Here is a 27,094-nt window from a genome sequence, read left to right on the forward strand (position 1 = left end):
AAAAACAAACATAAATCTTAGGGATTGTACAGTAACTTTAACAAACGTCCTGACTGAGTGTACTGATTGTTTTGTGAGAATGCTCCACTGGATGATTGCAGTGGCAGAAGAACTGCATGCAGATTTCTGTAATATCTTTTTGGAGGGCAGTATTATATTCATATGGCACCAGGCTGCTGTCACTCTGAACCTTGTGCTGCACTTTCTCGTGCCAGCTGAGAATCTAATCCCTTAGCATGCATTCATTACTGTTTGATGTTTGTCACTTAAAAGAAATGGGCTGCAGCAGCCTGCCTCTGTGCTTGGGGTAGCAGAGCAGATGTGGATGGTTAAAACATGCTTGCAGCATCTGTACTGACATCGATATGCTTTCCACAGGACTTGGTTTGTTTGTGACCGTTTTCTATACCTCTGTCAGTGTCATGTACACCGTATAGTGCAAAGCGTGCATAGGAGAAAATGTTCTAATTTTGGGTGTTAAATGAATCGTGATCTTCTTAGCTTCTCCCATGAATGATTTATGGAGATACCAAACATAGCAATTCCACAGAAAAAAAAGAAGTGTATGCTTGCCAATGGGGCGGCTGTAGCTGAGTGTGTAGAGAGGCCGCCAAGGAAACAGAATGTCCCTGGTTCGGGCCCTGGTCTACCTGTTGAAGTGTCCCTTGGTTAAATGCATATACCTAATTTCACTATACTGTATATGTAGAGAAGGAGGGAGACCCGTACACTGTCACGCATAAATAAAAAAGCTCTTGAACCAGCAAGTGACAGTGCGGGTCTCCCTCCTTCTCTACGTATCTGCAGTCTGCTGCTTTGTCGCCGACACACCTGTTATACCTGCGGAGGTCTTCCCTTCTATACTGAACTATACTGTATATGCAAATATACAGTGACAAATACCGCAAAAGAGTGCAGACAATTACTTATTGTTATATTATACACGTCCATGACAAGCCTCAGTCAATTGTTTTTGCTTTGTTTTACACAGCATGTCTGCTGTGACTGTAAGAAGAGCTTCTGTTCGATCTGCTCCGTGCTGCAAGAGAATCTGCGCATTTGTACCACCTGTCACCTGCTGAAGGCCACAGCCTTCCAGAGGCCGCAGCTCATGCGCCTACGCGTCAAAGACCTTCGCCAGTACTTGCTGCTGCGTAACATCCCCACAGACACCTGCAGGGAGAAGGAGGACCTGGTGGACCTGGTGCTGTGCCACCAGGGTCCTGAGGAGGAAGACGAGGACCCCGACACGGCCAGCCTCGCTTCCCGCCCCCTCTACACCCCGCCTCCATCAGCAGCCCAGTCTGCCACAGAGTTGTCTGCCCTCGCTACCCCTCAGGAGGAACCTCTCATCAGAAGTGACAGCTCTGATAACAACCAGGTAGAGTGAACCATGGGTGGATATGACGAGCTTTAACTACTTGTTAAAGTAGGTATTTCACTTTTAAACACATCTGCGGTCATTTTGACCGGTCTGGTTGGGCTTCTTGTGCATAAGCATGCCTCCCGACCTTCTACTTAAATCATTCTCTAAATAATTTCAAAGATTTTCTGAAGGGTGCCATTTGTTCTTACGCCTTTGATGGCAATTGGATGATTTGAGGCATTTTTTTCCCAAAAATGTGTTTTGCAAAAATCCACCTGTTGGTGGTGCTATAACAGGCCAATGTGAAAAGGGTGAGATATATTCCTCAGCCTAGTAGGAAAGTGTGTGAAATTGCACGCTGTGTTCATGATTTGAGGCCTTTTGTTCAAAACGGGCCAATCCTGCAAACTTTGAAAGCCAATGTTAGCCAATTGGGATGGAATAAGAAATATTGGTATTGAGCACATGACTATAGAGATGCTGTGTAACAATTTGCGGTATTTTTGGACAATCTGGAGGAGTAATATCAAATAATGTGTCAAAAATATCAAATGGGCAGAGGTTCATCGTTGGCATCCAGGGAGTGTGTGTGCAAAGTTTGGCATCGACCGGGTTAACGGTGCCAGAGATTAGCTGGTAACGGACGGACACACACACACGGACGGACGGAGTGCAAAACATGCTCTCTCCCCATGCCTTCGGCCTGGTAGAGACAATAACTAAGGAACGGAACATCGCGGTTACACAATGTTTTCCCAGATGAAAGTAGAAACACTCTTCTTTCTTTTGTGATATTTGGTGTTTACATTGTCATAGAACAAAATGTTCTGTGGGTCTTGAAAGATTAGTCATAAACGCTCAAAAATGCTGGCCAGGGCTAGATAGGCTATGTAGGAAACTCGGAGAGAGAAGGAATGAGAGAGGTTTGAATGGAGAATAACATTGGGTTTCTTAAAATCATCTCATACATTGTGGTCCAAAAACAAACAAACTGTCTCTGCGATATTGATGGGTTGAGTGGCTCTGCATCGTTTGATAGTCAGTCATATTTGATACAGCCTGTTTCTAGCGAAAATGTAACTAATTTGGCGGCAGTAACATTAGCGATTAATCACAGTCGGTTGATTCTTCATATCTATATGAGTAAAACCCCCGGGATCATATTTGACGTGGGAATTCAGAATAGGGGAAAAAAGTGCGACCCAGGTAGGATGTGTAAATTACGTCAGACTATAGAGTGCTCCATAAATACTTGTACCAATGGTCCCAGCCAAGGTGTGACTAGTCCTAATCCTTTTATTGGCTTGTCTTGGCCAAGGAAATGGTGTGCTATCCTTGTTGTTGTTTATGTTGCAGGATATAGGTGATGCCACATCAGTCTCCCTCCTCAACTTGGACCACAGTGAACATACTCCTGAGGTGATCCGTTTTTTTTTTTTATCACTTAAATTTGTATTAATTCCTGAACAATGCCAAAAGAAAGAAAAACACATACAGAACAAGAAAAAACACAGTACAAACAGACATGTAAGGAAAAAATAAATGAAACGACACAGCGTTTCAGACCCTGCATGTTACATAATACATATAGGCATTTACCCATACCCTTATTCATTCTGCTCAGTATTATAACTCTTATATAACTTCTTTTTCCATTTTTGTATGAACTATAATATGAGTTCCTGTATCCAAATCGTTTTAGTTTCTCATGCTCAGTTTTGTTTAGATGAGTTTCTTGTAGGAAAAAACAAAACTGCATTTTTTTCTTTTTTCAATTTTGACATGACCCTTTTTCTTGGTGATCCGTTTCTTACTAGGCTGCACAATAAATAACTTGTGCTATGTATTACAGTTCCCGCTTTGATCTTACAGCGGGGTGTATGACATTAGAAAAAATTGGTTGCCGTACAATATCTATTGTTTGAATTTACAGACTGCATTCTGATGCAATTATTCTGTTCAGAGAGTAATATTTTAAAATCAGCCACCTAAACAGCCTGTATGGATGCAGACACAGAATAATTTGTAGAGGCATCCCTGGCAATACTGTATGCATCCATGTTGTGCTCACAGGTTACCTGCTATATAATAACAATTTCAGTATTCTGTCTTAGTCACAAGTTCACAACTGTAGCCTGCAGCAACGATTTCCCTCTCTGAAGGCAACAGAATTTACATACTCATGTTTCTTGATCAGAGATCACTAGTGCTGCTTCTTTAATCCCTGTCAAATTAATGTCAGAAGTAATGCTCTGCACAATATTGACAATGCATGGGTGTTTTTGTGTATGAATAATGATGTGATTGCCATTGAATCACAGTCCTTGTGACACCTGTTTTTGTGCAAATTTGTATTTCACCACAAATAATTTGTTGAAGAAATTAAATGGTAATGCTTTGGTTTGTTCTGTTTGAAAGTAATAATAGACCCAAAGTCACTTCCTCTATCATGATTTGCATTGCACATCACCATAAAATGTTGTTAAAAGACCATCTTTTGTCTCTGACAAAATAAGTGCAGCCTCTTCCCAATAAGAAAATTACACAAAGTCCGTAATGTGCAAAACCCCCCCAATAAATAAAAGCAATAACAAAATAACAAAATCCAGGATTCATGAAACTCTAAACGGACCAATAAAGAAAATGATATAGTTTTGTTTCATGGTTTATTAAGGAACCCTGTGTCCATGCATGAGTGAGTGCATGATGGGTATCTTCCCGCAATGTTGCCTAATGCATGATGTACTGTATGTATACTCCATTGTACAACAAAGTATCAGTCAGGTTTCATACCGTTTCATCCAGCTCTCGTGCCGTCTATTCAGGTGAGCCCTCAGACACGGCGACGGGCCAGGGCATCCCTCTCGGACATCTCCAGTCTGAGGGACATCGAGGGCCTGACGGTCCGGCAGCTGAAAGAGATCCTGGCCAGGAACTTTGTCAACTATTCAGGGTGCTGTGAGAAATGGGAGCTGGTGGAGCGTGTCAGCAGGCTGTACAGAGAGACGGAACAGAACAGGAAATCAAGTGGGTACTTCTTATTGTCCTGTAACATTTACCTATTTTCTAAAACTGTTGAATAGCTCTATATTCTCATAGCAATCGCTGTTTTAAAGTGTTTGTTTAGAAAAACAAAAACAGTAAACAAAAAAGTTTTAAATACCAATTTCATCCAATCAGAAATACAGGATAAAGAAATGAAAGGAACTGATTAAACAAAACAAACAAATGAGCTTACACAATTGGAATTGAAGCTGCTAAATTCTCTACAACATGATTGGAGGAAATTGGTGAATGTATTTTCTGTTTATTATAGATCTGGAGTGTAGCAGACCCCGGTTTTAATAATGGTGAATTCTAACTGATGATTTTAAGGCTCTTTATTAAATCAATGTGAAAACTACAAAATGGGGGGACAAAGATGCATCTTAGTGTCAATAACCATAACTCGATAAACAATAAACACATTATACAAAATGCAATACAAAAAAAAGAAAGGTATCAACAATGACACACGAAAACCCCACCGTTACATGATAGAGAGATGGGGAGACCCCTGTTACTGAACAAAGTAAACATGCTATAGCAATGATTACTATCGGAATGTAGAGCTTTAACAAAACATTTTGTTTTAACCAAAAAATATCACTTACAGCACTTTTAATAATACTTAATAATATAATATTAATACAATAATTGAGCATGGCATGAAAGCTAATGTTTACTCGTTTAAAGAATCTGATTTGTCTTTTCTTTATTTTCTTCAGTGGAAAATGTGAGCGGTGCTATAACTGCAGGTAAGAGATTGATCGTCTGGGTGTGTGACAGTTAACTAAATAAAGCCTAGGTGTGAAGGGCTATGTAACTGAACAGACAATTTTTTTATTTTTTATTTTTGATAATTTGTCAACATATCGAGCATGATGGCTCATTGGTGGAAAGGTTTCTTGAGAAGTGCTGTGTTGGTATTGGTAATACCTATTCTGAACTAGTCCTTTCTTGCCGTGACGAATCCCCCCGATATTATAATGAAACAAATAAAAATAATACTGATACAAAATGTGATGAAATAAAAATCTAAACTAAATACAAAAGGACAAAATACAAAAATTACCTTGGTGCGAGGGAGAGGAAATGTCATGTCTATGAAGCATGATAGATCAGGTGTTTTGTTTTTTGTGTAGGAGAGTAGGCAGTCCACTCCCTTTATACCTTAAACTGAAGTAGATGTTCAAGCTCACATTGGAATATGTATGTACTATGTACTGGATATGGTATACACTTTTGACCACCCGACTGACTGTTATTTTTTTCTTCACTTGGACGTCAGCAACAACTCTGTTTCCCGTATATGAAAGCCTATTGGCCCATTTAAGATTGATTGAACGGCGACTGCCATTTTTGCCTAGTCAAAGTATGCCTACCTGAGAATTTTGGCCGGGAATAGGCTAAAAAAAAAAAAAAAAATGTTTTGGCACGCGGGCGTCGTCCCCTCCCCACGCTCATCCCCCCCACCTTCAGATACCCTGTGACACCCCTGTGTATGTATTTTCAAGTGAACTGGTGTCGAGGTGACCCGCTTCAATACTTTTTCCCCCCCAGAATTATTAACCATAGCAACTTTCACCCTGGCATACTTATATTGGGCATGTCATTATAGACTAAACGTTTAGAAAAATGTGGGAAATTCTTCAAAAAGCGACGTTTTGTGAGCTTGTAGATCGCTACATTTTAAAATTAAATTATATATATTTTTGTAAATAGGGCTCGAGTTGACCACACAAGTGGTTGCCTATCCACCTCCTATCTGCAATGGAGGTGCCATGGGAGGTAAGGTTTATTAATACTTGAATGTGGTCGTCGCTTAAGCCATCTGACTTGCCCACTCCATTGTCCACCGAGTGTCACCTTCCCATCTTTGCCTGCCACAGTCATTGTACTCGCCATGATCCATTGCTCATTGTTGTCATGTTTGATGCCATCCCGGATTGCTTCGTTCATGCTGTGTTGTCAACCTGAGTCAACCATAAGAGAGTAGCCAACCTCTCTGCTGGTATATCAGAAAGACCATGAAATAGACTGTCCATTATCCTATTCTACTTAAGAGGCCCTTTATGTCCACCTGTTCTTTGTCATGCACAGAAGGCATTGAGGAGTGTGAACCATCCTTTGTTTAATCTGACGGCTCAGAGATAAAAAAAAATAAGTGTATTGACTGTTAGGTTTGTAATGTTAAATGTGCTCAGAATTGCAATATCTTTTGGGCCATTCACTCCCTTACTTAACACACCTGTGATAAAGATTGGCTAGTTGTCATGGAAACGCCTTGTCATGAAGCTGTAATGAGATGATGATGACATTTTCCTGGAATTGGTTTTTCCCCTGTGGCTTACCGAGCACACCCATGCCAATATAAGTCATTCTGTCTAAGGCAAGTTATTTTAGTTGTAAAAAACAAAACAAAAAAACAACCTCGTTCCACTTCACGCTGTGCCTCATTCAGTGTTCCAAGCTTTCTACTTCAGTTCAAGACATTACTATCCCAAATGGTACATCTGGTTTGCAGCAAAGCATGAAACAGTACATTTTCCTAAAAGACCAAATATAAAGAAAACACATGATCCATAAAATGAAAAGATGCATGAAACAATGTCAAGTGCAGTAAACAGTCATCCCTGTGGGGGTATGGCACCTCAACTGAATGAGAAATTCAATCTGTTAGATTTAAGCCTGATTCATAATTCATTTTATGTCATGTGATGAAATTACCCGATTTACAAGCCCTCAATGCTTTAGCGGAATCGACGCATTCTGTGCTTGCAGATCGCCTAATCTCTATCATATGACAGAGCATAAATTAGGCATTAGACTGTGGTCGCTTTAACCCACAGGCTAAAGTGACGGGTTCAAACTCAACACGCAATGGATGACTACTAGTACTGTATGACACTATATTGACATTCCTCTCTGTGTCTTTGTTTTCCATAGCAGACGGTGACAGGGGTCAGCTGACGAGTCTTGACGACAACCTCTGCAGGATCTGCATGGACGCCGTGATAGACTGCGTCCTCCTGGAGTGTGGTCACATGGTCACATGCACCAAGTGTGGCAAGAGGATGAGCGAGTGCCCGATATGCAGGCAGTACGTGGTGAGGGCTGTGCATGTCTTCAAGTCCTAATGCACTGCAACACTGCTCCAACCCCCTCACCTGTCATACTACTTCACAGAAGAAATGCATCTGTGGGCTTGTCACTAGGAGACTCAGACTGTACCTTAATCCACACACACACACACACACACACACACACACACACACACACACACACACCCATGCAGCTCAAGAAAGTCTTACCTGAATGCCCCAAAATATTTTATTTGTAGATGTTTTTTGTTTATATACCCACTTCACCCTCTGAAAAATAACACATTATTTGCACATTGAATAATAAATAATATGAGAAAATTGTTATTTTAATTTTGACATTGAATTTTGACTTTCTAGTATGACCAAGGAAAAAGAAATGAACCCAGGACTTTATCCGTAATTATTCATTCCATTACTAAACATATCTGTAACATGTTCATTCCTGTGATGCTGTGTGTTCTAACCCGAAGAGGAATGTGTTGCACGTGTCCATGTGCGATCTCGTCTAATGCAATTTCTCACCCTCAGATCTGCCTATGAACTGTAGCTAGCACTACTCTATTGTCTGAGAATCTCCATCAGGGCACTTCTCTTTACAATTGCTGCAATTGACTTACATATCTTAGTAAGGGCCGAGGACAAACACATGGAGCTTCACTGGGTGAGTCAACTAGGTGCCAAATAATGGGAAATCCCTTCATTATTCTCACTCCCTTTCTCTGATCTGCCTGTGGTTGCCAGTGTGTGTGGCTGTTGATCACCAATTTAGCATGTTCTACCAGTAAGCACTTTTGTAGTATCACACACTGTACTAATGCACCACCGCTCACATGCAACTGTGAAGTATAATAACCTGTGATCATTGTGTTTGAGATGGCATGTCTTTCATGATGGCATCTTATTCTTGAGTACCTGCTAGACATTGAACTGCTTTATTTTTTGAAGGTTAATGTCAATATTATGCAAAGGAGGAAAAGCAAAGTGAGCTCACTGCTCCCCAAATGTATTAATCCAAATATGAAGACTCATCATCATTCACATGCTAGACTAGATATTTGACGAAGCCACTTCAGCAAATAATTTTCACTCATATCCACTTAATAGAAATGGTCCATTATGTCAAATCTACCCCTATGAATCAAGTCTACCTCTGGTCAGTATCACAGAGATGAGATATTGAAATCCAACATACACCGTAAAACATCCTTGGTGTTAATGTACCTCTAAGGGTCTATTTGGTTTGATTTGTACACTAGGAGTTAAAACACTTAAGATTTCACTAACGGCAATATATGACCTCTCCTGCCACACCCTGTTTCAGCATGTGAGTGTTGAGACAACAAGGAAAACGGTGCTATTTCATTAAATCATCTTCTGTGTTTTCTGTTTGAGTTGTGGATGCGGTTTGTCTACTTTTTCCCCCGATTATTTTGTGTGGTATATCATTGGGAGTGGATTGAAGTGTCTTAATGCTTTTAGACTTTTAATTCATGTACTTGTAAAATATTGAACTAACTATTCAAATATATAGTAACAAGTTTACTGACACCTGTGGTATAGATAGTATATCAAAAAATGACTTGCTGTACAGTTGCATATATTATCACTGAGATGTGTATATATCTATTTTTTCCATTTGATTTAAAATGTGTAATATCAGATTGAAATGGCCCCTCAGATTGGGTTAGTTTATTACTAAAGAATTATGTTTTACTGTCAAGTGATTTGAAATGTGTTATAACTGCATAGGTTTGCTTGAAGTGTCTGTCTCTATTGGAGAACCAGAGCATGACGATGTTTGCCTGTGTAGTGATGGGTTTGAGACATGCTCCCCTACAACTACTGTACATGATCTGATCCCCTGTCCTGCTCATTGCATAACATCAAAGTCTGTACTGTACTCGACACAAAGTCAACATTGCTGCTATCTCAGAAAAGGATGTCCCATAAACAAATACAGTAGATCAGCAGGTTGCACTTTCCCTGGGAAAGGGTGTAGTTGTGTGCAAGGTCTGTTCTTTGTATTTGGGAATGTTGAACTTTTTATTTTGGTAATTAAAGAGATTTTATTCAAAGTTGTGTTTTTTGCATAGAGATAAAGTTTCACCCTTATTTTTGGTTTCAGTTAAACCTTTTACATTTGGGTCAAAGAAGGCTGGAGTCATGTGTTATGCTACAACATAACATTCTGTACAGATTGTGTTTGAGCTGTATAGCATGTATGCTGGCAAACACCTAGACCTACAGTATAAGTTTCTTCACAAATTACATTCAGAAAGGGAACCATTTGTCATATACTATTTATAGTAATATTTTGCGGTACAAAGGAAATAGATTTGTGACATAATACTAGCACTTGGTTTTAGATTTACAAATATAAACAATGTTACCACATTCACCTGAGGTGATATCAGGGCTATTACAGCACAACACCTGCCCCCAAGGGGCCAAAATATACACAAATAACATCTATTGTGGTATTATTTAAACGGAAGCAAACATATTTGCATTAGGTTATTGGTGTTTCTTTAAATATACAGATAGCCAGATGGGGTGGGTTTACCACATCAGGATAACAAGTCAGGTAGTGTAGGCTGTCAGTAATATATATAAATGAACTTAAATGTTTTCCTGTAATTGTTCCAAGTCATATTTTTTGCCTTATGTGGCAAAACCCAACCATTTGGCACTGCAGTGAGCTAAAGCAAACCACCAACGTTAAGTATTAGCAAATATTTGACCCAGGTTTGTTTGATACGATACCTGTGTCAAATATTCATTACTAAATGGCTTAATTGAATAAATACAAAATAAAACCTCTATAAGTTAATGTTGGATTTCTTAGAAAAAGTTCTCAAACACACCACTCATTTCACAAACAAAAGGTGTAAAATAATAATAAAGGTAAATAAAAAGGGTGTCATTGAGGAATATGAAAATCATATTTTACCATTTAATTGCATTAGTTTTTTTAAATACAATTCTGGATATTTCATTTTTAATTATGATATTTGTTCAGATATGTATTACATATATCCATCATCCATTTGCATTCTGCGACTGAGGTTACAATTGGTTTTGTCACATAATTGACATTTGTACACAGCTGTATAAAGGCAAATTGATAAATAGGATGATACTCAACACTTGCTGTAATGTCTGGAAAGAATGCTTAAATTGTTCTCCAGAAGAAGTGTGAAAGGACACTGTAAACTCTTGAAATTAAATTTAAATCATTCTACAAGCACAGGTCTTTGTAAATGTACAATCATAGGGTAAAACACAAATACACGCATGCTTTGTTGTTCGTCTTCCTACGTCTTCACTGCATGTTCAGTGAACGATCCCATCCTTTCAATTGATGAGTCTGTTGCTGCGCCGTCGCCGATTGCAGCATCAGAAAGACATGTGAAGTTGTGAACGGTAGAGCAGTGACATTCTCTGTCTCTCCTTGTAACTCGCTTAGTGTGACATTGAGTCAGATCTATCACAGAGGAGTTAAAAACAAAAGTCTTAATTTGTTCCATGTAGTGCAAAGGTCGTCTTTCTTGCATGTTGGGGACTAGCTGACCTTTTGGAGCAATTTGTCTTCTTTCAATCCAAACTGCACACTCACTGACATCTCTGCAATTAGTCCAGGGGCTTAGTGCACTTTTTTAGGAGAATAGTGCACTTGCGGATAAAAGCGCCAAATTTTGTATGAGGCTTCTTTATGTCATGCTAAAGGATTTTAGCCTAGGAGCCCTTGTCAAATATCTATTTTAAATATCAAATTGCAAGACTATCAATATCAATGAAATATGTGAAAATCCGCCTAGTATTTTTCAGACTATATACATCATAAAATGATCAGATTACTTCCAAATGTGATAAAGTTGACTTATTTTGACATTATTAAAGTCACAGAACATGAAATATCATCAATAACACCTTTATTGCAATGAATAATACAAATGAATATGCATCATAGTGCGAAACATGTTATAGAGCTGTGCGCATTCTGCCTAGCTGTCACAATTTCATTTGCAAAGTGGGGAACAGTCCAAATTTGCATTTCTGCATTGGCAGGTATACATCACCTTTACAGGTGCATCTGATCAGCTCTCTGCAAGCTCTGGAAACCTTTGGAATGGTCAGTAAACTAGCACCCATGACCCTTCTTCCTTGGCCCATAGTTTTGTGGAGAAGGAATCATTTGATGGCTTTGTGTGCTGGTGGCCCAGATGCCTGCTTGGTAGACTGCCCGTTTCACATGTGAGTGCACCCTGGGTGGGAGGTAATTTCTCTATCGTTCGATTTTGTTCACAGAAGAGTTATTTTCTTTTTTCGTTGATGGAGCTCAAAGGACTGGATTTGTCGTACAAAATTACTTACCCGGAAGTGCTGGCAGTCAACATCTAGTTGCTGGAAGGGATGCTTTGCCAGATTGACGAATGTTTCTGTCGCAGGCAGCATCATAGGCTTGCCAGGTCCGCCAAGCTGACTTCTTACCCTTTCCATTAATAGCCGGGGAGCGGGAATAGAGATGAACCTGTGATGTCATGACATACTTTTTATTTGTGTTTTTTCTATTAACTTGGTCATTAAGGAACACAGAATGAGAGGTCTGCTCTGACCAAATAGAATAGAAAAAAAACACAAATAAAAAGTATGTTATGACATCACAGGTCCTCTCAAATTTTGGGTGACTGGCTCCCCGGCTATTAAGGCATATGTTGTGTCACAACCGGAATATGCGTGAAACATAGGCAGGGCTCGAGATTTGGGTTCCCCTAGGCTATTGCAGTCTACCAAGCGGGCATCTGGGCCACCAGCACACGAAGCCACCAAGTGATTCCTTCTCCACAGAACTATGGGTGGGTTAAGGAAGAAGGGTCATGGGTGCCAGTTTGGCTGACCATTCCAGAGGTTTCCAGAGCTTGCAGAGAGCTGATCAGATGCACCTGTAAAGGTGACTGTAGTGTAGTACCTGAAAATGCAGTAATACAAATTTGGACTGTTCCCCACTTTGCAAATGCAATTGTGACAGCTAGGCAGAAAGCACAGCTCTATAACATGTTTCACACTATGATGCATATCCTTGTACTATAATGGAAAGGGGGAGCAAACCAATATATTTATCCGTCCGGCTTCTCCTACGAAACTTGGCAATTCTGCTCAGCAAGCCATCCTGGGAAGCAGTATAGGGGAAGGCCTCTCGGAGGACATGAACACCCTTTCTTCATACCTGAAGGACTGCCGCCTCAAGCTCAGTGTTGAGAAGACTGTAGCAACAATGTTCCACCTCTACAAAAGGGAAGCAACTCGCCAAATCAACATCATGGTCGACGGTGCCCGGCTACAGTCCCAGTCCTCACCGACATACATGGAGTGAAGCTCGACAGAACACTGTCCTTTAAACAACACCTGGACAGTGTTAAGGGAAAGCCCGTGCCGCACTGATACAGCATCTAGCTGGCACCACGTGGGGAGTCACCACAAAGACACTGCACATCTCCACCGAGGCCCTAGTTTTCCCTGCCGCTGAATACTGTGCCTCAGCCTGGAATCGCCCCAGCAGAGGTCAGGCGAGAAGCAGCCACACTGGCCCTCACTCGGAAGGCACAGTTGAGCAAATCTCACCTCCTCCACAAGGTCGTCACGGAGACACCACAGCGTACGCATCTCAAGTCCCGGCGGCCCTTTGCCACACAGGCCCAGGAACTGCTCGGCACAACACCAGCCGACACCTCCAAGGCTTCCTGGGTGAAGGCAAGATGGAGGGACCAGTGGAAGGCAGCAGATCCTTCCAGGCTTCACTACTACATCGAGGATCTCAAAGATGTTCCTGGCCAGCGCCTCCCCCGCAGGGAGTGGACAACCCTCAACCGCCTGAGGACGGGTGTGGGACGCTTTGGTGCATCCATGCAGAAGTGGGGTCTCACAGACAGTGCCCACTGAGAATGTGGGGATCCATTACAGACTGTGGAACACGTGCTGACCAGCTGCCCCACATACCGGCCACCAAATAGTGATCAAGGCTTAATTGACCTAGACAATGACACACTGGACTGGTTTGCTGCAATGGAGCTGAAGGTCTAAGGACATATACGACAGAAGAAGCACAAACTAATTCTACATGCCACAGGAATCCATCTGCACTACATTGCCTCCGCTCACCTGTCATATGTATTGTACAAATATTGCTTTTGTGTGCCATACTGTTATTGTGCAACATTTTGCTGTGACGCAAATTATATCACAATTTCCACATTCACCGACCCCTCCCCTTTTCACTTCACACACACACACACACACACACACACACACACACACACGCACGCACGCACGCGCGCGCGCGCGCGCGCGCGCGCGCGCGAATGCACACACAGCAGCACGGTATGGTACAGTACAGTATGGTACGGTACGGTAACGTACAGTCTGGTACAGTACGGTACAGTAACATACATTATGGTACAGTACAGTACAGTACAGTACAGTACAGTACAGTACAGTACAGTACAGTACAGTACAGTACAGTACGGTACAGTACGGTACAGTATGGTTCAGTACCGCACCCAAAATGTAGTCTGACTGAACAAGTGGCCACCCGGACAACTGGCCACCTGGATGGTGTGGCGCGAGACCGTTCCGATGGCCGGTCGAGTTATAGTTCATTTGTATGTATTCTTCATTGCAATAAAGGTGTTATTGATGATATTTCATGTTCTGTGACTTTAATAATGTCAAAATAAGTCAACTTAATCACATTTGGAAATAATCTGATCATTTTATGATGTATATAGTCTGAAAAATACTAGGCGGATTTTCACATATTTCACATATTGCATTGATAATAATATCTTGCAATTTGATATTTAAAATAGATATTTGACAAGGGCTCCTAGGCTAAAATTCAATAACTGACCCTAACGAACCATCATACAAAAAATGACGCTTTTATCCGCAATTGCACTATCCTTTCACTAAGCCTCCGGACTAAATGAACCTCTCACAGGCCATCTTGCTCACCTGTTTACAATACCGGAGGTCAATTTGACAGATGCTTCCACAGCGCTTGAAGAAGGTAATTAAGGGAGTGGTCTGTGACCCTGTTACAAACTGAAGGGAAAGAAAGAGAAGGAAGAAATCTAATAGCCAAGTGCTTAGCCGGGATCTTATGTTGGAAATTGCAATTGGCTGGCAAAAGAAAGCACAAAATGACCATGAGGGGAGGTCTCTCTGAGGGAATCCCTGGTGGTCCCTGCCACCCGTTTCGACTGGTATCAATGGACAAGACCGCAGTTATCAGTTAGGATCAGTACGATTGTTTCGAGCTAGTATGGGCATGCTCTGCCGACCCAACGGCTCAGTCGGTAGTTCTCCGTGATTATTTCGCTTGATTATCACTGATGTCCTATCACTGATGTCCTGGCGCAAGGCCACCAGACCCGACTCAGCGCCGTCCGAGTTACGTCCCGATAGGCAGAGAATAGTATTAGTAGCCCCATAGTTTCCATGCGCCGACAATAGTTGGAAATGACACGTCCACCAGGGGGAAACCTTGACCAGGCCATGGTGAGTATGCCAGTATGGCCATACTGGGCCCATAAGATGCATGATAAACGGACATACTGGGCCGTGGGCCCATAAGATCGTATGATAACTGGTCGTTGATGTGGTTGCAGTAGCTCAGGTCCAGTTTGGACAGCGAGGGCATCTGTCGACAGATAAGCCGCAGGGATGTGTCCGTGATGTCCAGCCCGGCTAGACGAAGATCCACCACGTTTCGAAGCTTACAGCGGTTGTCCAATTGGCCTGAGGTTGAGAGAGAATCATTCCCAACTTTAGCTTTAGTTCTGCACAACTGCAGTGATGCTAATAGTAATAGGGTGCATTTTGCATCCCAAAATGCAGATTATTGATAATGGACCCATCCGTGGACCTTTCTGGGGGTCCCATGGACGCACTAATGTACTGTACTCTGCACTGTAGGCTACTGTAATTTGGTGCCATTTACCATTTGCCTTTGACTTTGTTTGCATATAGGCTACCTTGCACTGTTTGCATAACTCTTTGGTATTTATTAACATTTTACAGAATTACAGTAGCCTACATTTCAAGTAGGCTACAACTCAATACAAAAACTGTCAACTGTGAGTGGACGACACCATAAAGTATTAGACTTGTTTACAACAGGGGCCACCATTTTAAATTCATAACATTTAGAGACGTACAAATATACAGATTATATAATTATATATAAAGATTATGTATGATTATATTATTTATAAAGATTTGGAATTGTGTACATTTCTTTCAGATAGGCCTATATTTTATACATAAAACCATACTAGATGAAATGGGAGTAAAATGAACAATAAAAAATGACTTAAAGGAGCATTCAGTGATTTGGGTGATTTGGAAAAAAAAACGGTCCACCCGGTAACAAGATGTGCACATGCACACGCTCTACAGTGGGGGAAGTACAACAGACCAACAGCACGTGCACCAATGCCCGCCCCACTCGATCATGATTGGAGGAAGCCCCCTCTCATCCTGATTGGATGAAGGCTTTGCCACCCAAAGCCACTGAATATACCTTTAAAGGTATATTCAGTGATTACACTTAATTCAAATATCACTTATTTTTTCTTATTTTTTGGATAATCCTCCCTACTATAAAGTGTGCTGGCTATGGGACTTTCGGTTTTAAATCTCAAATCGAAATCAGACCAGCCTCTCCTGTTGCCACTACTGTTGGAGCAGCCATAAACTACACAGGTTCATCTCGATGTTCTGGGCATCTTTGTAATGTTAGTGTTAGTAAAAAGCGTAACGTTTGAGGCAGACTAACATCAGTCACTCTACCGTTCACTGTAGTAGAAGAGATGCGCCTGGTGAGGGTTTAAACCCCGCAGCTACGTCGAGTCCGCCTACAGGAAATACGTAAGCTGCGACCATGAGACAGACCCGTTTTTTGAATTCGTCTATAGGTATGCGTTTATATGACGTTCATATACCTTTGCCCACCTACCTTTAGGGATCCTCGCGCAGACTCCTGGAACCTAGAAGGAAAGAAGAAGAAAGTTAGTCAGTGGTGTAGTTGGTAGATAGCCCAGACCGGAGCCTGAGGCCCCAACTAACACTGCACTTTACCTGTGAACTCACCTTTATGCTCTCCTCTCGTCCTCTGCAGTGGGAACCCATCCTGAAGATAACCTGCTACGTGAATGAAAGTTGCATTATTGTTTCTGAACTGAAAGTGGCGTTTTATTGTTTTGCGTTCAATAAAACGAAGGGCACCACTGTGTGTCAAACCTTGGTCCTGCTGTCTCCTGATTTGTATCAGACCTCCCACAGTATGTAATACTTGAAGGACAGAGTTCTGTCGAGGGTCACACCACCGAGGGTCACACCAATTACAGTATGTAACTAGAACTGCACTCTGTCGAGTGCCTACTTGCTTGTTGCACACAAGTAGGCCATAAATGGCCTACTAGTGCGCAAGCAGAGCGTGCAAGTTCTGTAGACCGCTACAAACTTTCAAATCTCAGCCTCTCTGTGAAGGAACTTTGCAATATTGAATTATTAGGTTTAGCTATTTGCTACGTACCTTGCTTTTGGAGGAGAAAAAGTAGTATTTTGAAGTATGGTAATGATTACTTATGCCTGTTATGGCAGTGGTGTCAGATTACATACATGTATACATAGGGGCATTACCTTTAGTCCACCCGACACTGAAACATGTCATCGTTACGTCACCATCGATAACCAATTATACCCTGGCATTGGTACATATATTCATCACATCATATGCTCATATGTCCATATATGTGTATATGTCTATATGTATGTATATGTAGTTTCTGAGTGGTATAGTGGTATAATGTGATTAGCTGGGTGGTTTGATGCGTATGTACTTGACACTGAAACATATCATCATTACGTCACCATCGTCAACCAATTATACCCTGGCGTTGGTACATAATCTTCATCACGGTTCACAGAAAGCATACCTGCACAGTCAGCTTCCGTATGTCTGTATGACATCATATCACGTGCATTCTAAGGGACATTGGTACATATCTTCATCACGTCATGGGACATATACTTCGTAGGATGACGGAAAACATACCTGCACGTTCAGCTTGGGGCCAGCATATGACGTCATAACATGTGCTGGCCCCGAACACGCGCATTGTAGCACCTGATAACATTACTTGCACGCTCTGCTTGCGCAAGTAATGACATCACATCATCATCACGCAACGACATCACAACATGCCCTTTAAAAATGAAAGTCAAATAAGCAGTTGCAGTTGGAACGTTTCCAAACAATCGTTGTTTTAACTAGGTGCCTAATAAGCGTTTTCTTGTCTAAGAATAGTGATAAATCAGACGGTCCCAGGACACTGAAGAAGGAAAGATCTTGATCATCATGGCACTGGGCGCATGCGGCAAGCTATCCAAATGGATCCTCCTCATTCTCAACACTGTGTTTCTTTTGGTGGGGATCGCCGTGTTGTCCCTTGGCTTGTGGCTGAGATTCAACAATGACACCAAAGGTGAAGTTTTCATTCAATGGTCTGGTATGTTTTTGGTACAAGACACATACTACGAAAGTCCATTTGTCAATGGTGTGACTGTAGTGATCACAGTGGGTTCAGTGTTGCTGGTCGTGGTCGCCTTTGGAGACTTTAGTACCCACAAGGAGAATCGATGGGGCCTCAGATTGTACGCTGGTCTGCTGGCCCTCCTGGCTGGGTCTCTGGCAGTACTCGGAGTGCTCGCCTACTCCAGAAGGGATGAGATTGGGACAAAGCTGTTGGACTTCCACAACATAATTTATGCTCTGTACTGGACAGTTCCATCCCAGGAATACGGATCCATTATTGCCATCATTCCCGGCTGCCTTGCCATGGAGAGAAAAGCGCCGGTGGTCATGGGCATCTTCCTCGGAACTGAAGCTGTTCTGCTCGCAGCTCTGACGTGCACCGTTATACTCCTCAGAAACATCACGAAAGATGCTGACAGTGAATAGCCAGTTGAGTGTTCCGATCATTGGATGCCATTGACAATGAATGGCCAGTTTTGAGTGTTTGTGCAAACACAAACATTTGTAAACACAAACATTGAAGGGCCGCCTGCTGGCCAAGTGGTCCAGGCGCATGGCATGCCACATTGGTTTGGGCCTGAGAGCGCGTCGCATGTTCGAGCCCTGTTCATGACAACCTTTGCTGCATGTCTCTCCCCTTCTCTGTCCCCCTCCCTCTGTCAGTCTTCACTTGATACTATATCAATAAAGGCAGAATAAACAAAAAAATAAAATCACACCCGTGTGAACTGAGTTGTGTAAGGTCTTAGCCTGTCTGACGTAATGAAATCATGTCTGACGTAATGAAATCACACCCGGGTGAACAGGGTGAACATAGCAACCATGCTCATTTTTTCTGCACATGTCTAACGTAATGAAATCACACCCGGGTGAACAGGGTGATCATAGCAACCATGCTCATTTTTTCTGCACAACAAAGCCAGTTGTAGGAGTGGTTTACACCACTCAAAAAACAAAAAGACAAAAGTGAGGACGCAAATTGTGATTGGCAGGGCCCGGACGGAGATGATGTTGATAAGAGCGCCCCTCACTTCACACGTATGACTATTACAATTCTATCTCACTTGTGTGTCCTATCAAAGTCGTTGGAGATGCAAGTTTTAAAGACATGCATTAGCAGATCTACAAGCTCCTATAGCGTAAAGTATGAATCAGGCAGCTACATGTGTTGTGCTATGCAGTGTTGATGTTGTCGACTAAAACTATGACGAAAATGTTTCGTCGACAACCTTTTTTCACTGACGAACACTAAATGGAAACTGAATAATCTACGCTATGATGACAAAAACTGACTAAATATATTGACAATTTCGTCAACAAATAAAAACTAGACTAAAATGTTAGAAAGGGAGTGAGCTTGTAGATCGGCTATTCATTACGAGGGCATCAAGGCCCGCCAAAATACATTTTAGTCGACTAAATGAACTGTAGATTTAGTCGACTAAAATCTTATGATATTGAGTCGACCAAAACTAAAACACTAAAACATTCCAGGTGATTCAACTATTCAAAAGACTATTACTAAAATCTAAATTTGCTGTCAAAATTAGGGTGCTATAATTATTAATTTAATTAACTCCTTATTCATCATCAGACAAATAGCGTTGCTATTAACTACTAACTGCACACTATAAAACCATATATTATTTCGAGACAGAACAAACGTTAACCGCTTTTCCCGGCTGCCAGTCATTCCAAGTGCCATGGAGAGCAAAGCGCCGGTGGGCATGGGCATCTTCCTCGGAACTGGAGCTGCTCGCAGCTCTGACGTATACTCATCAGAAACATCACGAAAGATGCTGACCATGAATAGCCAGTTTTGAGTGTTCCGAACATTGGATGCCATTGACAATGAATGGCCAGTTTTGAGTGTTTGTGCAAAAACAAACATTGAAGGGGCGCCCGCTGACCAAGTGGTCCAGCGACATGCCACATACTGTAGGCTTTGGTCTTGACAGCGTGCTGCGTGTTCGAGTCCCGTTCATGACGACCTTTGCTGCATGACTGTCTCCTTCTCTCTCTCCCCCAATATATCAATATAGGCAAAAAATCACACCCGTGTGAACTGAGTGGTGTAAGGTTTTATATAGCATGATCAGCTGTGGTCTGACGTAATGTCTGACATAATGAAATAAGGTAAGGTATTATATAGCCTGATCAGCTCTGATCTGACGTAATGAAATCACACCTGGATGTGATTTCACAACTGGCTATTTCTGCGCAGAGAAAATGACCACGGTTGCTACGGTCATCCAGTTCACCCGGGTGTGATTTAATTACGTCAGAAATTATTTTGAACATAGCAACCATGCTCATTTTTTTCTGCACACAAAAGCCAGTTGTAGGAGTGGTTTACACCACTCAAAAAAGCACAATGAGGGGCGCTCTTGTCATCGTACATCAATTTATGTTAGCGGACATTTGACATTGCTACATAAGGTACATAAGGTGGTCCCTTATTGGCCAAGCCAACATGTGATTGGTTAGCCGATTTGCTCGTTTACATATGATGTACGTTTCCCCTTCAATGTCAATGAAATATATATATCCGCTAAATATGACGTAAGTCATATTTAGCGGAATTCTGATGTAATTTCTCTGTTCATTGTCAATGGCAAATATTGAGACGTGTGGGGACAAAAGCTGTTTATAGAAGGGGCTAGCGCCCCTTAAAAACAAAAAATCACACCTGTGTGAAGTGAGGGGCGCTAATATATTAAAGTCTAACTCATGTTGATTAGGTGATGGAATGGTGATGTAAAACAAACGGTGCCAACAATAACATTACACGCCATTAACAATAAAGAGACAATATGACGTAATGAGTTACATTATGACGTACATTTTCCCTTCATTGTCAATGGCGTTTACAAAACAAACATTGAACTAAAGACAAACATTAAACAACAACATAGCAATTGTGATTGGCCAGGCCCGGACGGAGATGATGTTGATAAGAGCGCCCCTCACTTCACACAAGTGTGATTTTTTAAATTCTATCTCATGTGTGTTTCTGCCTGCTGTCAGCTGAATACCTTAATGTGTGTCCTGTCAAAGTCGTTGAAGACACAAGTTTTAAAGACATGCATTTAGAACAAAAAACAAACATATTGGCGATCATTCATTTAGAACATTTTATCATGGGTTCTGAATAAATATTTAAAAAAATAATTCATCCATATTGTCTGTCTTTGGGTTTGAATGGCTTTCGAGGCCATCTATCTGTAAAGGAAACATTTAAATAAATGAAAAAATACATTTGTGTAAGAAATCAGAACAATCAGAACAAAACAAAAATTATAATAAAACATTGCATCGATGCACCTGGGACGCATCCTCAGTGATGTATCCCAAGGTCATCGGGGTTTCGGGTCTCGCAACAACATACCCCTCACTCAGGTGACCCAGCCGGGCTGATCAATTCCCATTAGGGAAAGACCAGGGCCACACAATCCGTTGCTCCTGAACTACTCTGCCGGTACTGGGACAGCAATCTTGGTGTGTGGAAGGACTAGGCTCTGTGGGTTGACTCCACTCCTGCCCTCACCAGGTCCACTCCTGCCCTCACCAGGTCCACTCCTGCCCTCACCAGGTCCAGGACCTGTGCGTTGCACCAGACTAACTTGGGCTTCCTCAAACACACAAACAGTTACTATATCCTGTCTGTGTGTGTTGTAGAATGGGTCTATTTCTTTTTTCTTTTTTCAGATATTTTTGGGGCGTTTTTGCCTTTATTGATAGGGTACAGTAAATTAGACAGGAAAGGGGGAGAGAGACGGGGAGTGACACACGGCAAGGGCCGTCGGGCTCGGGAGTCGAACCCACGGCACGCCATCCGGCTGGTTTGGCAGCCTAGGTGCCCAGACAGTTGAGCTAACCGTCTGGGCCAGAATCGGTCTATTTCTAAAGAGTGATGCATGCTTCCCATTAAAGTGTGATGATAGCACTGTTGTTGTAATGTAGGCCATAGATAGATCTATAGATCTATCTATTGTAGGGCATAGATAGATCGGTGCATTTATGGATGCCATGGATGCCACACCACAAGCAGTTGCAGCATTTTGCCTCTGGAAGGCAGTGTTGTACTTTTCTAGGGCAGTGCTGTGCCTTTGGAGGCTTTTTTGTGCTGCAGTTTTGATTGATTGATTGATTGATTGATTGATTGATTGATTGATTGATTGAAGTGTTTATTAACAGTTTGCAGAATGGGTACTTTTCATATGAAAAGCACAAATCAATACGAAGACTGTTACTGTGGACGACACACTGATAAAGCATTGCAGCCGCCCCATGCAGCCCTTGCAAGCTCAGGATTCAAGTGTCCTACTGTGGCTTCCATCCTGGCTCTCATCTTCATCTGTCTTCTGTTGCCTTTGGTTGTTTCCATGTAAAACACGTAAAACTGCATTCTGGGCATGTATTTCTTAGGCCACACTCCCGGCCGTCCCGGGCATTATGCTTCCGTCCACAACGCCAGCACCGGTGTCCATCCACAATCCAATCATGCTTTAGAGCCACAGTCAGTCGCTTAAAGTTATCACAGCGGTTAAGAGTGTGACTCAAGGTTCAAGGTTCAAGGTTGTGCTTTATTGTTACATCTTGTGTACAGGTACATAAGAGTAAAACTTATTTTTGTTTGGCTTCCTTCAGACAATGCAGCAGCAAAAATATAATACGACATCAAAACAGCAAAACACAGCAAACAAAATAGAATATAGAGTGCAAAAAAGAGCAAACAAGAGTAGAAAAAGAGTATCATATGTACATGTGCATGTTTTCCTTGTAGTAGGAAAATTATTATTATTATAGTATTCTTTTATTATTATTAAATATATACAACAAAAAAGTTTTAGAGAGGTGCAATTCGAGCTTAATAGTGCGGGGCGAGGGCAAAGGGCAAAGGTGCGGGGGGGTGCTAGCGTTTTCCTTTTCCCTGATACGCTTTGGTTCTTATCAGTTCGTTCATGCATCTGATTGTTCGGGGAAAGAAGCTTTTTTGCAGTCTATTTCCAGTGGCTTTGAGACTGCGAAACCGCTTCCCATGTGGTAGCATCTCAAACAGACTGCGTTTGGGATGACTTGGGTCCTTCATTATTCCTCGAGCTTTGCTGACACAGTGTTCATCGTACAGGGCTTGGATAGGGGGGAGAGCACATCTGCTGATGCGTTCGGCTGTCCGCACAACCCTTTGCAATGCTTTGCGGTTTAGGTCAGTGCAGTTGCCATACCAGGCCGTGAAGCAACCAGTCAGGATGCTCTCTGTGGTGCCTCTGTAGAAAGCTCTTAGAACTTTTGGACCCATTCCAGCTTTCTTCAGTTTTCTGAGAAAGAAGAGGCGTTGTTGTGCTTTCTTCACCACCCGCTCTGTCTGCACTGCCCAGGTGAGGTCCTCAGTGATGTGCACTCCCAGGAATTTGAACTCTCGGACCCTTTCCACTGCAGCACCTCCGATCTGGATAGGAGAGTGATCTCTGGGAGGCCTCCTGTAGTCAAAGATCAGCTCTTTTGTTTTGTCAACGTTGAGAGCCAGGTTGTTCTCTTGACACCATTGTGCCAGGTTTTCTACTTCCTTCCTGTAAGCTGTTTCGTCGTCATCCGTGATCAAGCCTATGACTGTGGTGTCGTCTGCAAACTTGACCACTTAGTTTGAGTTGAACAAAGCCACGCAGTCGTGGGTGTACAGGGAGTAGAGAAGGGGGCTCAAAACGCATCCTTGAGGGGCTCCTGTGCTGAGGGTCAGGGGGGCAGAGAACTTTGTTCCCATCCGCACCACCTGACGCCGCTCTGACAGGAAGTTGAGGATCCAGCTGCAAAGGTTTGAGTTTAGACCCAGGCTCTTTAGCTTGAAGTCTAGTTTGAGGGGGATAATGGTGTTGAACCCTGAACTATAGTCAATGAACAGCATTCTAACATAGGACTTCTCCTTCTCAAGGTGTGAGAGGGTGGTGTGGAGTGATGTTGCAATGGCGTCGTCCGTAGATCTGTTCTGACGGTAGGCAAATTGCAGGGGGTCCAGTGTGGGTGGCAGCTTGCTGTTGATCATCTTTCTGACATGTTTTTCAAAGCATTTGCTCACAATGGGTGTGAGTGCGACTGGTCTCCAGTCATTTAACCCAGTTACTTTGCCTTTTTTAGGGACTGGGACAATGATTGCTGTTTTAAAGCATGATGGTACTTTGCTCTCACGGAGAGATTGGTTGAAAATGTCTGTGAAGACACCGGCCAGCTGTGTTGCGCAGGCTTTGAGGACTCGCCCTGGGATCTCGTCCGGTCCTGCTGCTTTCCTGGTGTTGGTGTGCAGAAATGACAGACGAACATCAGCCTCTTCCAGAGGCTGTAGTGGGTCGTCCATCTGATGGCTATCTCTGCAACATTCCGTCACCGAGGTGTGAACGGCAGTTCCTTTGTTGAGAACCCAAGGGGTCAGACAGTGAGGCTGCTGGAGGAGGGAGGGGGGGAGGGGGGCAGCTTTCTCTGTGCTTCTTCAAACCTGAAATAGTAATTGTTCAACTGGTCAGGGAGAGAAGGGGACAGGGCATTATCGTTTTTCGGGGGGGATTTAAAGTCAGTCAGGATTTTCAGACCCTTCCACAGCTCCTTGCTGTTATTTGAAGCAAGGTGTTCTTCTACCTTCTTAGCATAATCCTTTTTGGCGGTTTTCAGTGTTTTGCGGAGGAAGTAGTGAGATCGTTTTTCCTCTTCCTTGTCTCCAGATTTGAATGCAATGTCTCTCTGAGTTATGGCCCCACGCACAGTACTGTTTAACCATGGCTTATCGTTTGGGAAGACTCTGATGGTCTTAGTGGGGACTACATCATCAATGCATTTCTTGATCACTGACAGTACGCTGTCGGCATATTCATCAATATTTCCCTCTGCAGCCTCTTTAAACATTGACCAGTCCATGGACTCAAAACAGTCCTGTAGGGTAGAGTCAGACTCATCTGACCAGCGCTGGACTGTTTTCGTTATTGGAGGTGACTGCTTGACCTTTTGTTTAAAAGCAGGCATAAGGAATACAGAATCGCAGTACGGACAGTAGAATCCACTGGTTTCTGTTAGATTCTGAAGATGAGTCTGAGCTGGGGATTGGTTGACAGATCCAAGTAATACGGCTGCAGGTCTCCGATACGACTGCTCTGCCCTGCGTGGGTGTCCCCGTGTTGGGCTACTTCTTTGCTCTCTATGTGTACCAGTCCACAGCCTATCTTCAGCCTGTACCTTGACTTCGAAATAATTCTAACCATTTAGCTAGGTTCAGGAGAGATGGTACGCTGATTCCTTCAGGATAGATGAATTTCCTGAAAGCAGTTTCCAGATCAGGGGTCAATCTTCGCAAGAGTTGTGTGACGTGAGATCCACAACGGAATTCTGCCTCGCCTCCTCTCCCTATAGCTGCTCTAGATGGCCCACCAAGGCGCGTATTCTTAGAGCGAAGGTCCGAAATACATCGTGTTCTCCACTAGTGCTGGGTCCATGTGTCAACTCATCAATTCTCCGAAGAGCCACCTTGTGAGACTGTCCGAAACGCTCCTCCAGAGATTTCATGGTAGCCGTGAATGGGCGAGGTGAATTGGCATATGCTTCAGCCAACAGACAGGCTTGTTCTAACTGAGTCTGACAATATCCCAAATTGAAATCGTTCAGTGACATTATGAGGGAACGTATGTTCTAATGCCCTCTTCAATGTGGTGAATTCCCTGCATGGGTTCTGCAGATGTGAGAATGGGAATGACGGGTACCAGCCCCTGATAGACCTGCTCCTGACCTCTGTATATGTCAGGTCCATTAGATCGAGATCGATGCAGACGTGAGTTCCGGTTATCCCTGGTGACTTTGGTAATTGTCCTCGTCTAGAATGGGGGTACACCGGTGAGTGAGATCTATGTCTGGAGTATCGGTGGCCATGTGACGGAGAGTGAGAGCTTCTTCTGTAATGTCACTGGGGAGAGCGATGTCGTCTCCCGGAGTACTCAAGTTGACGCTCTGAGGAGGCGCGAACTGAGCAATAAGATCAATGTCTGGGATACGGGTGATGCTGCTGTCCAGGCGCATGGTGCTCGGAATAGTGGTATCCGCTCTTAGAATAGGTACGCTGTTGTCTAGAATAATGATTACCCGAATAACTGTGCCGTGGTGGAATGGAGGGTTCAAGTAATTCTGAACCAGAACGCCCCGATGGACGGAAGGCCCTGGTGATGTCCATAAAACGCTATTATATGTAGGCCAGGCCTACAGACTAGAGGTGAGTTTATTGACATTCCTCTCTGTGTCTTTGTTTTCCATAGCAGACGGTGACAGGGGTCAGCTGACGAGTCATGACGACAACCTCTGCAGGATCTGCATGGACGCCGTGATAGACTGCGTCCTCCTGGAGTGTGGTCACATGGTCACATGCACCAAGTGTGGCAAGAGGATGAGCGAGTGCCCGATATGCAGGCAGTACGTGGTGAGGGCTGTGCATGTCTTCAAGTCCTAATGCACTGCAACACTGCTCCAACCCCCTCACCTGTCATACTACTTCACAGAAAAATGCATCTGTGGGCTTGTCACTAGGAGACTCAGACTGTACCTTAATCCACACACACCCATGCAGCTCAAGAAAGTCTTACCCGAATGCCCAAAAATTATTTGTGGATGTTTAATGTTTATATACCCACTTCGCCCTCTGAAAAATAACTCACATTATTTGCACATTGAATAATAATAAATAATGTGAGAAAATTGTTCTTTTAATTTTGACATTGAATTTTGACTTTCTTTGACCAAGGAAAAATAAATGAGCCCAGGAATTATTCATTCCATTACTAAACATATCTGTAACATGTTCATTCCTGTGATGCTTTGTGTTCTAATCCGAAGAGGAATGTGTTGCACGTGTCCATGTGCGATCTCGTCTAATGCAATTTCTCACCCTCAGATCTGCCTATGAACTGTAGCTAGCACTACTCTATTGTCTGAGAATCTCCAGCAGGGCACTTCTCT

General features: G+C 42.8%; 1 protein-coding gene across 4 annotated transcripts in view; it reads left to right on the forward strand.

The window, feature by feature from the left end:
- Window positions 1-26,794, forward strand: part of rnf34a (ring finger protein 34a) — a 30,950-nt gene extending 4,156 nt beyond the window's left edge. The window contains exons 3-7 of one of the 4 annotated variants that reach the window (XM_079515333.1): window positions 992-1,381; window positions 2,723-2,785; window positions 4,192-4,393; window positions 5,134-5,163; window positions 26,398-26,794. In XM_079515333.1, coding sequence (XP_079371459.1) covers window positions 992-1,381; window positions 2,723-2,785; window positions 4,192-4,393; window positions 5,134-5,163; window positions 26,398-26,588 — 876 coding nt within the window. In that variant the 3' untranslated portion in view covers window positions 26,589-26,794. Of the gene's footprint in view, window positions 1-991; window positions 1,382-2,722; window positions 2,786-4,191; window positions 4,394-5,133; window positions 5,164-7,354; window positions 9,592-26,397 lie in introns of those variants that run through there. The other 3 variants (XM_079515332.1, XM_079515334.1, XM_079515335.1) reach the window with 3 other exon arrangements.
- The last annotated feature ends 300 nt before the right edge of the window (window positions 26,795-27,094 follow it).

This window comes from Electrona antarctica (genome assembly GCF_951216825.1).
Source record: "Electrona antarctica genome assembly, chromosome: 12".
Classification (NCBI taxonomy): Eukaryota; Metazoa; Chordata; class Actinopteri; order Myctophiformes; family Myctophidae; genus Electrona; species Electrona antarctica.